Source organism: Mytilus edulis, chromosome 4 (assembly GCF_963676685.1).
Source record: "Mytilus edulis chromosome 4, xbMytEdul2.2, whole genome shotgun sequence".
Lineage (NCBI taxonomy): Eukaryota > Metazoa > Mollusca > Bivalvia > Mytilida > Mytilidae > Mytilus > Mytilus edulis.
The window spans coordinates 64,284,720-64,297,256 of record NC_092347.1 but is presented as its reverse complement, the minus strand read 5'-3'; the positions used below and the strand labels follow the sequence as shown (position 1 = coordinate 64,297,256).

The 12,537-nt window shown below is 32.5% G+C and overlaps 1 protein-coding gene across 1 annotated transcript; it reads right to left on the bottom strand.

Annotated features, from left to right (window-relative positions):
- Positions 1 to 3,693: 3,693 nt before the first annotated feature.
- On the bottom strand, positions 3,694 to 10,947 carry LOC139520208 (uncharacterized protein C3orf38 homolog). Its single transcript, XM_071312679.1, has 3 exons — positions 10,749 to 10,947; positions 6,805 to 6,998; positions 3,694 to 4,978 (listed from the first exon to the last, which is right to left on the bottom strand). The coding sequence occupies exons 1-3, from the start codon at positions 10,924 to 10,926 to the stop codon at positions 4,319 to 4,321; spliced, it is 1,032 nt and encodes a 343-aa protein (XP_071168780.1). The 5' UTR covers positions 10,927 to 10,947; the 3' UTR covers positions 3,694 to 4,318.
- Between the last annotated feature and the right edge of the window lie 1,590 nt (positions 10,948 to 12,537).

The following is a 12,537-nucleotide window of genomic DNA, read 5'->3' as shown; positions in this document are numbered from 1 at the left end:
ATGTAAAACAATTCAAACATTTGTTTGTTAATATAAAAAAAGATGTATGATTGCCAATGAGACAACTCTCCACAAGAGACCAAAATGACACAGAAATTAAGTATAGGGTCACAGTACGGCCTTCAACAATGAGCAAAGCCCATACTGCATAGACAGCCTATATATTTGAGGGTAAGAAGTTAAGGTTATATATATAGTTCTCAAAGGTACCAGGCTTATAATTTAATACACCAGATGTGTGTATATGTATACCATCTTTTCCTCAAGTTTATTGTTTTCTGTTTTCTGTTTAATTAAATCGATAATTAAGATCCATTTTATTACATCTAGTGAGCTGTTTATTTGGCAATTGCAAATGGCATTCAGCAGGGTTTAAGAACATGCGTTGTTCAACCTGCTAGTCAAATGCATTTTATTAAAATAAACTTTTTCACTTTTTTGGTCTTTTGGAAAATGTTGTTTGTGCTGTATTTAGACCCCTCTGCCAAGAAATTTGTTTTCCATGCACACATAAAGTCGTATAAAAATTGTGGTTTTTATCCAACACAATCATGTTTGAAATTTGTTTTCAATTTAGACTTGTTTATATTTTTTGCGTGTGTATAGACTCATAAATAAAATTAATTTGACAAAACCTATGTTAATACCCCTGCTATAAAGAACGGTATATTGAGTGAGGGAAGATGCACATGTCCATCCATCCCTATGTGCTTCTGAAAAGTATAGCAATGTTTGTGAGAGTAGCAGTTCTCATGAATATTCAAATATGACATCAGTTTTTGGATATCTCATTTAAATTTTTTGTCAACAATAACTGCTAAATAACTGTGAAGGATAAATAAACTGCCAAAAAAAAAAACAGCTATGGAATGCTGTTTGAATGCCTATATGCAAATTAATCATTGCCCTGAATTTGTAAACTGAATGCTAATGAACAGCTGTCAAGTAAGAACTGTGAATGCTAGTAAACTGTTTAAGAACTGCAGTCCACTTTGACTTGTCAAGTTGGGCTATAGGTCACTGTACGGCCTTCAATAACGAGCAAAGCCCATACCGCATAGACAGCTAGAAAAGGCCCCAGAATGACAAATGTAAAACAATTCACACGAGAAAAACTAAGTTAACAGCCTAGTCTATTTACAAAAAAATTAAGGGAAAACAAATGACAAATGACAACCACTGAATTACAGGCTGCTGACTTGGGACAGGCACATACAACGATACAGAATATCGCAAGGTAAATAAACATGTTAGGGGGATCAAATCCCTCCCTAACCTTTGAAAATGGTGAAACAGTACAACATAAGAATGAACTATAATAAAATGCTTCGCTGAGCTCAGCCTGATACGACTGCAGAGGTTGAACCCTGAACAGTTGGTCCAAATTTGGACACAATATTCAAGTTTAATACTGTCTGAATTTGGATTGTCATCAAATTTCTGTTAAACATAATATAGGTTTCTGACACACAAAAAAATAAATCAAGATCTTACAAATCTATTGCGCAATACTGTGCAATCAAAGATTTCTTCTTGAAACTTTTTTGAAAAAGAACCCCTTAAAAAAGTTGGAACCTCAAAAAACCTTTTGAATCCCCCTTTGGAGCAATTAACCCACACTTGATCCCTGCCTTTCCTTTGTAGTATGGAATCTTGTAGTACAATTTCATAGAGACCTAATGGTCTATGTGCATATTAACAATGGACACAGATAAATTCATGACAAAATGGTGTTTGGTGATGGTAATGTGCTTGTAGATCTTTCTTTACTGAACATTATTGTTGCTACAATTATCTCTATCTATAATGAACTTGGCCCAGTAATTACAGTGGAAAATATTTCCTAAAAATTTACAAAAAATAATTTTTTTTTATAAAAATTGTTAACAATTGACTATAACGGGCAATAACTCCTTAAAGTCATAAGAAACCTCAAATCCAAAAAAAATATTGCATATGTTTTTTATAACTCAATGGATAGTTTTCATTGTAAAACTTATGTACATATACGTTTTTCTGAAGAAAATTCTTTAATTTATTCATATTTAGAAGAAGTTTACTTTATTTGAATTGCTTCCTTCCAGCAAGCTATTCCCCCGATATATTTTCCGTATGCAAGATGACCTCAGTGTGACCCATCTCGTAAAAATCCGGTGACCACAATACGCATGGATGTCCTTAAAATAAACTATTATCTGAATTTACATGTTAAACACGTGCTCAATTTCCATGCTTTTTTGTTTATTTTTCGTCAATTGTTGACAAACAGGTGACAATCGTTAAACTTCGGCTTTAAAACACGAACTTTAATTACCTGCCATATTTTCACAACAACACTGACCGATTGAAAAAAAAATTGACGATTATACGATATTTACACGAAATAAATGATAAATTCGAGCACAGAAGACTAAGTTTATGATGTTTGTATGCATTGGTTTAAGAATTGGAAGAACAATATTTTTCACCGGTCACTCGTTTCTTATGACTTTAAGGCATCAATTGACCATTTCGGTCATGTTGACTTATTTGTAAATCTTACTTTGCTGAACATTATTGCTGTTTACAGTTTATCTCTGTATAATAATATTCAAGATAATAGCTCAAAAACGGTATAATTTCCTTAAAGTTGCCAATTCAACGGCAGCCACCCAACAACGGGTTGTCCGATTCGTCTCAAAATTTCAGGGCAGATAAATTTTGACCTGATAAACAATTTTACTTCGGTCAGATTTACTCTAAATGCTTTGGTTTCAGAGTTATAAGCCAAAAACTACATTTTTCCCCTATGTTCTATTTTTAGCCATGGCGCCATCTTGGTTGGTTGGCCGGGTCACCCCACACATTTTTTAAACTAGATACCCCAATGATGATTGTGGCCAAGTTTGGTTTAATTTGGCCCAGTAGTTTCAGAGGAGAAGATTTTTGTAAAAACTAACGACGACGCAGGACGCAAAGTGATGAGAAAAGCTCACTTGTCCCTTCGGGCCAGGTGAGCTAAAAAGGTATGATGTTGGGACCACTACATATAACAGGGGTGGAACCAGGATTTTGGAGGGTGCGAAGTTTTTAAATACGGCGAGCGGAGCGAGGCAAAAATTTTTGGGACCTTTTTTTGGCTACAAAAACAGGAAATAAGTGTAATATGCACTTTTAAAACGATTCCTGGCGTGGTGCATGTATATTTTGTAGTTCCTGAAAGGTGTAAGGGTTGGACATTTTCGATGCTGTATTCTCCCTATTAATTGTCTGTCATAAAATGATAGTACGGATTTCAAGCTATTTACTGATAAATTTGATGTGGGACTTTTCAGTAAAAAAAGACATTGAAAATTCTCACAGATTTCTTGTTGTAAACAAGATACAAGTCGGGCTATTCGATAAAATTTATAATACGGTGGACACGAGCATAAAAAGATGAACAAGCAATATTTATCCAAATGTTTGGTTGATATGTTTCACCCAACAAAATTAAGGAATGTGAGGGATTCCAAACCAACCAAAAGCTACGAATGAGTCTGAAATCATCGGACAACGAATATATGAATGACGGTCGAAAAATGTAGACATTAAGGCTACTTCTAGCAGCAGGTTGTAGTCTGGTCTTGACAAAAGTATACAATATATCAGTTTAGCGAAACAGACATTTCGGTCAGACATGCAAACTCCGCCCAAAAGAAAAAAATACCCCCGTTTTTATCTATTATGTTCATTTAATGCTTAATAATTCTGTTGGATATTCGTTTCTAATAGCAAAAAAATTGATAAGATTATTGTTTTCAATCCAGATACGGCCAGAATCTTATCTCTCAAATATCTCAGACTGCCTCCTCAAACCAAATGGTTCGTACCTTAGAATTTAAATCTATCTAGAGCTCATAATGACTGGGGATCATTATTCAGCTGTTATTTTAAAATAGGATGTCTATCATGGGGCGTTACCAGTTAAACATGTTTTCTCAGAGTGTACTAATATAGAGTATTGCTGTTTTGTGGACTAATGAAATAGAAGTCAATATGTTCTTGCTCAATCCTGTGTCGCCTTGAAGGTGTTAAGATTGTCATGCGCTCAGCCTAAGCAATTTGTGACAGTAGTTTAAATTTCAAAATGACTAAGTGACGTTTTTTCGACGCACTGGTCAACTCCACCATAGTGAATCACATGACTTTCAGTTAGTATACACCAGCGAAAAATATCTTTATAAGTAAAGAATTGTTACATAAAATTAATACAGGGGAAATGACAAAGTTCACGTAGTCTAGTCTGATTAATCATTAAACTTTTACAAAAACAAAAAAAAAGTCCAAGCAAAGGTAATTATACTGCTATTAAATCTTTAATTTCACTTTCAGGTCTATCCTTTAGTGCAGGTACATGATCAACATTGATGTTATGAAGTTTTAATTTAGTCAGTTTTATTTTATAATTGTCATTAAATCGAGGATCTTTCACCAATCCAAACATTTGATCGAACACACCTAAATGTTGATTTTGTCTATGAATTGTTCCACAAACTAATACGACTACCATTCCATGGCGCTCAGACTTAACAAACACTCCATCACGGCTAATATTTGGATTAAATAATAAATATTCACTTTGAGTAAATACGAGAAGTCTATCTGAAACTAATTGTGATCCTGACAATTCATCTTTCGTGGACTGATCATCTGTCACTATTAATAACATTAGTTTAGCTTCATCCCAGAAGTGACACGGACCAAATTCTTCTGCACTAACCCCCAATTGTGGGTTTTGAGAGTTTAAAACTTTATAGAACCATCTGGCAAAGGTTTCTCCTAAAAGCTGGAGATCATTTGCATTTGAACTTGCAGACTCACAAGCGCTGCTATGGTTACTTGCTCCTGGAGAAGGGGTCAATTCTGTACTGTTTACTTGTGGTATCATAACTTGATTTTTTTTATGTTCAGAAAAATTCTCGGATGATGAGCTTGATGGCATATCCTCGTCATAATGCTGAAATAAAAAATTTAAGAATTAAAAATGCTTTCATGTAGATGTTAAAATCAATCAAATTAAAATTTAATCTCTGCACTCACTCATTTTTATGCTTGGGTGAAGCGTGTTTAAAGTGTGTTTGAATTGGAATTACAGGCTAAAAATGTTTAACATGAAACTTTTACCATATATATTGTGTCCTTTAAAATTATTGTACTTTACTTGGTATTGCCATGCATTTCAGTTTATATAACGACTCATGCATTTAAAGGTCTAAACTTTCTGCCAGAACATTTAGAATGAAATATATGTTCAATTCCTGTATTGGGATTCTTTCTATTTTTTTTTTTTTTTAATTATATTTCAGTTTAAACTACAAAACTGTCAAATTATTATGGGCTCAGCTTCATCAGATATATGCAAGTAATTAAAAGATGAATAAATATGATGCTAAATCACTGAATATAAGAACACTGTTTAAAAGTACTTTTTTTAACCTTTTGTACAAAAAATTGTATATCGAAAAAAATAATATTGGACTGATTGTCTGATTTGTCAAAATGTGAAATTTATATTTTCACATGAAGCTAAATAATTGTGTGTAAGAGAACAAATGTGTCTATCTATGTTGTGATGTTACACTATTATTTCAGGTTAGGGTGAAGGTTGGCCACTGTTAAAATGTTTGAACCCACTGCATTTGTTTGCACCTGTCCTATATCAGGAACATATCGCTCATAGATTGTCATTTCATTGATGTGGTTCATATGTATTTCTCGTTTCTGTATTTTTATACTAAGATTAGACCATTGGTTATCCTGATTGAATGTTTTAACTATAGTCATTTTTGAGGTCCTGTATAGCTTGTTGTTTGGTGTAAGCCAAGACTCTGTGTTGAAGGCCGTACTTTGATTTATATTGGGGTTTTTTTTTAACAAATTGTGGTGAAGAGTTGTGTCATTGGCACTCATACCACATCTTCTTACATCAATCTGATTGACAACAGTTTTGGTTCATAATATCAAACTATCAAAACATTGGTAAATAGTTAAGTTATACCCTGTCTGTATATACAATTTAGTAGTTGTCAAAATAAAACCTTTTGATTTATAAATTATCATTTGCACAATATCACAAATCTTTATTAATATTTATAAAACTAACTTGCATAATAGGCATTTCTGTAGGGTTTAAAGGAGTAGGTCCGGTAAGGGTCGATTTTGGCCCCAAATTTCAGGTTCATCTGATGAAAGATTATGGACACTTTTTAAACACTCAAGTGTCTACTTCAGTCGATTCAATTAGTTTATGTGAAAGATTTGAACTGATTTAGTCATTTCAGACGCTCAATTTCAAGCTTAAAATGAAAAATCTATCACATTTGCCACTTTTCAGATTGTTTTTATCAAAAATGAAAGTGGCCTCATCCGTGTTCACTCTCAACCTTTATATATGTTATGTATTATCATCAAATACAACTTACATTTAAATATTAAGAATAAACACAAATGTGGCCACTTCCATTCAAGACGGAAACCGTCTAAAATTTGACTCAAATGCTAAAATTGTGAAGATTTCAGTAAATTAGCATGACTTAATGATGCTAGTACCCTATATGTGCATTGTGTTGTTAAAAACAGCCCATATTTATGTAGCAGAAGTAATTTATTTTCCAATAAATAGATAAAAGTTTGTATTTTAACAATTTTGTAAAAATGATATATTTTGGAGCCAATAAGGGGTCTTACTGAACCTACTCCTTTCTATAAAATTGAAATGATTTTGCTTTTCAAAATGCAAAGAACAAAATTCTTAAATTGTTAATTTATAATTATAAAAATTACCGTCATCAAAGCTGATATATTTTTAGTTCCCCATGTCTTTAACAGTCTTTCAATAATAGTCCTTTTATCTGAACTGACAGATACAACTATGCCTTTGTCTACCAAATACTTAAACAACAGATCCCTTTTGATTTTCTTCCTCTTCAACAATTCACATGACGACTGAGAATAAGTCAATATAGCTGATATTGCCTCTGAAAAATAAATGCTAAAAATGTACATTCATTTGGTTTCTTACAGTGGTAAAAATAATGGTACATGGATTGTCAATGAATCTCAAAATGTTGATAATAAATATGATTGCACCTTGGAGCCAATTAGTGATGTTATGATTCGTTTAACACAATCAGGTCATGATCATCTATCAGATTATTCTCCTTATAATATACAAACCCCATAATGTATAGTAAGCTATCAAAAATAAGAAAACCAGCTGCCTGATTTAACGCTACATATTTAGATACTTGAACATGTAGGTCACTGTTAATCATATAGGTCAATTTGTGAATTTGCTAATTTAATTTGGAGCTTATATTACATTTTGATTTACATCAGATTTTTCAAGTAAATTACCACCTTTTGATATATATTCTTAAAATTTTAATACTAGTAAGCTTAAATTTGAAAAAGGTCTTTATGAGATGTAATGTGTGACTGTGATCAACAATGAGACAGCTATCCATTTAATTGACTTGACAAAAAGACCTTAATGATAGAATCATAGGTCTTCAATAATGGGCAAAATCCATACCACATAGCAAGCCATTAATAAAAAAAAAAAAGGCCCAGACAGTAAAAATTATAACATGATTCAACAGAGAAAACCATAGCCTGCTTTATCATGTTTATGTTCAATACGATAAAACGTATTAAAGATAAACAGAGGATAAACAGTAACAAATGATGACCACTGAATAACAAACTCCTGACTTGAGACAGACGCATACAGAATGTGACAAGTTAAACATGCTACATGTATGTTACTTTATTTCAATTAAATGTGTAATACATGTTTTTGTTTAAATTTAATTCAAATCAATTTATCATTCAAGATTATTATTTTAATCATTTATTACATGTACTATACATGCTTTATTTTGTTTCAGCATGTTTATGATGAGTAGATGAAAACTGCGTCTTCCAAACAACTGTTTACTTTAAGTTTGTGTTTATCGTGATTTTCCATCTAAAATCAAGAGACGTTCCGAAATCCTGTATAGGCCGGATCAGAACTCGGCCAATACAGAAAAAAATCTATATTGGCCAAGTTATTCTGTATTGGTCAAGATGACACCTTATGTTGCATAGGCAGTTTTCATCATATTAAGTCCAATAACAGTGTAGTTAATTAAGAATTGATAGAATAGCTTAAAATTTGGGCAAATGATTGGTAAATATAGATTCCACAACTGCAACAAGTGTATTATGATTTTTCTGCACTCAAGACAGTTAAATTTTAATATTTAAAGCGCGAGGATTGCCGAGCTTTTTAAATAATAAAAATTTTACTGTTGAGAGTGGAGAAATAGCGTAATACACGAGTTACAGTGGTGGAATCTGTTTCTCTTATGATTTTTATCCTTCCTTAAAAATTTTCAAAAGATTTGAGGAAAGTTGTGTACTTTTGATGTGACGTCATCAGGCATGGTCGCCTTTTTCGATGATGTCACAATAAGAAAATTCAGAAGAAAACAAGAAAATTTAACGTCACAATTAAATTTCAACCAATCATTTGTCGAGAACAGATTTTTCACTAGTGAGGAGAAATATTTTTCTCACACTGGTCAGGAAATATGAAAATAGAACAAAAACAAGAATGTGTCCAAAGTACACAGATGCCCTACTCGCACTATCATTTTTTATGTTCAATGGACCGTGAAATTGGGTAAAAAATCTAATTTGGCATTAAAATTATAAAGATCATATCATATGGAACATGTGTACTAAGTTTCAAGTTGATTGGACTTCAACTTCATCAAAAACTACCTTGACCAAAAACTTTAACCTGAAACTCCCACTTTCATTTATTATGTTCAGTGGACCGTGAAATTGGGGTCAAAAGACTAATTTGGCTTTAAAATTAAAAAGATCATATCATAAGCAACAAGTGTACTAAGTTTCAAGTTAATTGGACTTCAGCTTCATCAAAAACTACCTTGACCAAAAACTTTAACCTGAAACTCCCACTTTCATTTTCTATGTTCAGTGGACCGTGAAATTGGGGTCAAAAGTCTAATTTGGCTTTAAAATTAGAAAGATCATATCATAAGCAACAAGTGTACTAAGTTTCAAGTTGATTGGACTTCAGCTTCATCAAAAACTACCTTGACCAAAAACTTTAACCTGAACGGACGGACGGACGCACAGACGGACGGAGGCACAGACCAGAAAACATAATGCCCCTCTACTATCGTAGGTGGGGCATAATTAGACAAATAAAATATCTTGTATCATGTATGTATGTCCTGATGGTAATTTTTTAGTGTTGGCATATCTCTCTGTCGTCTATACTTTTCAAGATAAACTTGATTCAGTGCTACAGGTAGTCTTGAACTTGTAATCAGGCAACTTTTGCACATCATTGTGAATTTAAGAGGTCAGAGGAAGTACAATTACATAAGTCTGCAATATTGAGAAAAGTACTGATCTGTTAATGTGCATATAAATAATGCATTGATGATAAGTCAAGAACTGATTACACACTGATCTTTCTTTTCCATTACAAAAATGGTCAAAATAGCAAGTTATATCTAAGGGCAATAACTCTTCATTTTATAAGGATCTATCACAATCATACAATAGACAACTTTCAAGTTTGATGCATATCCGTCAAAAACTCTGGTTTTAGAGAACATTCATTCATGCGTTTAGGGGCATAGTCACGTCCGTTCCAATGTTGAGCTTGTGGTTGGAAAACTATAATGCTATATTGCATGAATTATTCTGCAATTTAAATTCTCATAATTGACAATTAGAGGTACCTCAAATGACCGAAAATAACACTGTTAATATCCAAATAACACTTGTAATGACCGAATAACACTTGAAATTTTAATATTAGCACATATTGTTGACTTTTAAACATTGATTATTAAATAAGTATATTATCAATGAGTTTTATAACTTATAAATATTTACAGAAATCAGAAAAGCTCATAAAATTTTTTAAAATTTAGCGTGTACATCCAATATGGTGACCACGGAAATCACAATGGCCGCCATGTTCAATGTACACACCGAATCTAAAATAACCTTTATGAATTTATCAGCTTTATGTAAATGATTTCTAAGTTATAAAATACATCGATAATATACTATTATTTAATAATCAATGTTTAAAAGTCAACAATATGTGCTAATATTAAAATTTCAAGTGTTATTCGGATATTAACAGTGTTATTTGGTCATTCGTGTTACCCGACAATTAGCACTGCTGTCATTAGGGAATTGTGATTAGGTACTTACAAAACAAACATTATTTCTAGTTTATCCTGCACAATGACGATCAACTAAGACGCTTGATGAACGTAAATAGTGCAGGGTTACAGGCGATCCACTCTATCTGGTAAATAACGTCATAACATAAAGGCTCCGTGTTGAAGGCCGTACATTGACCTATAATGGTTTACTTTTTTTTAAATTGTTATTTGGATGGAGAGTTGTCTCATTGGTACTCACACCACATCTTCTTATATCTATATAAAGGCGCGCATAATTGACGAGTTTTTTCCGGTGACGGATGAACTCGAGTGGTCTATTGTCTAATACCATTCCTGTGCAATGTCAATCCAACAGCTGGGACTATTAGGCGATTTTTGCAGAACGTGATTCTTTGACACTATAAAGCATCCCCAAAAATATGCAATTTAGGGTTTTTGAGAAAGTTTCGTTTTCCTTCACATTGGGGTCATTGCAAGTGGTTGTTTCACTCAGTGCTGTGATACCTGATCTTGTAGTAACTTTTATTAGTTTCTTTGTAACTGTATCAGTAAGTGAACGTAGTTCTTCTGTCTGTATATTTTCTAAAATTTCTCTACATCCTAATGTTTCCTTTTCGTTCATGTTTACATATTTCTTTTTACTGGTTCCTTTTCTTCTCACGTTGCTATTTCCTTTGAACATGCAAATGTGGAAAAAAAAACTGTCGATAAGTAATTTCAGGGTCAAACATGGAAAGTGAATGATTTTCGATCCGGTTAGTAGGTTAAAAATTTGTTTATAAAAGTTTTTTAATTTTGTTTGGCTCTTTATGTAAGAATCATTTTCTCCTGAATGAGGATTTTATATTCCTATTGTTTAGCCTTTTGTTTTCAAAACTTTGTGTTAGAGAGAAAATTCAAATGATTGAGCAAATGACATGATGTTCTCAGGTTAATGTCAGACATATTATACAGTCTAACTCCATTGGATGTTGGGTGTGTATATGTAGTGGTTGATATTTTATTGTTAGATATATGATTTTTTATTGGTTGTTATTGACTTTGGAAAAGCTGTCTTAGCTTGAACATGGGTCATATGACTGTTCAGGTTTTTTTCCGTCTCGTAGAGTATTCTATCAAGAATAAGAGTAAAAGCCTCGGACTGATTTGCTCAAGTTAGAATAAATTAATTATATGTTACCTTAGAATGAAATTCATAACAGTGTAGCTATGGCCATTCATTGACTGGGGAAAATTAGGTGAACGTTCGTCTGTAATGCCCACTGCTCACGACGTACTTATCATAGAAATTTAAACTGTGAGGTCACCAAAGGTTCTAAACGCCTAAATAAAATAATTAAAAATACTAATCAGGAATAACCTTTGTAATTTGAAAATAAATAAAAATGGCCTTCAACACGGAGTCTTGGCTCACACCGAACAGCAAGCTATAAAGGTTGAATACTTAAAATTCTTTACTTGATTTTTTGTTATGGTTTGACCATCAATTTTCCTAATATGATATCGCACGTTCTTTCAGATTATTGTTTTTACTTAATTGGCTTTAAAAGTTACAATGCATGATGTCGTCTGTTTATGTAGTTCACATGTGTTTTTCGTTTCTCGTTGGTTTTCCCGTTTGAATGGTTTTACACTAGTAGTTTGGGGGCCCTCTATAACTTGCTGTTCGGTGTGAGCCAAGGCTCCGTGTTGCAGGTCGTACCTTGACCTATAATGGTTTACTTTTATGAATTATTACTTGGGAGGAGAGTTGTCTCATTGGCACTCATACCACATCTTCCTATATCTATCTATATATATACATTTTTTTTCAACAAAAGAATACATCACAAGAATATAAGTTTTGTAAGAAACGTGAGAAATTGTGTTGGACTTGAAGATAAGGCAAAGTGACAAATATCTGAAAGAATGAATCGTTTTATGGTATTAAACAAAGAAATCAACTGATTTTTTAATTATCCAGAACTCTTCACAAACAAAACCCACATGTATACGCATTGAATAAATAGTAGGCCATTCTTAAATGATCACACCGTAGAAGTAGTTGTGCTCTTAATCAATGAGATATTTTGTGAATTAACCCCATCAACTTAATAGGTTTTTTTACAATGGATAAACCTATTTTTTTATTATTATTAAATAATATCATCTCTGAACATTATTATTCTTATAAATGACACGGTTGTATGTGATGATTATAATAAATATTTAAAACAAATTCCTTTCAAGCTTTGTAAAAAGAAAGCTTCATTTTATGTATCGGAATGTGTAACAAGTGAATATTTCAATCCCC

What these genes read in the sequence shown, in the direction of transcription:
- LOC139520208 (XM_071312679.1), bottom strand. Translation starts at nt 10,926, where the DNA reads ATGTTCAAAGGAAATAGCAACGTGAGAAGAAAAGGAACCAGTAAAAAG. An exon ending in AAAAGTTACTACAAGATCAG is followed by an intron (nt 6,999 to 10,748) that starts GTATCACAGCAC and finishes TTTATTTTTCAG; the next exon opens with AGGCAATATCAGCTATATTG. An exon ending in ATATATCAGCTTTGATGACG is followed by an intron (nt 4,979 to 6,804) that starts GTAATTTTTATA and finishes TTTTTATTTCAG; the next exon opens with CATTATGACGAGGATATGCC.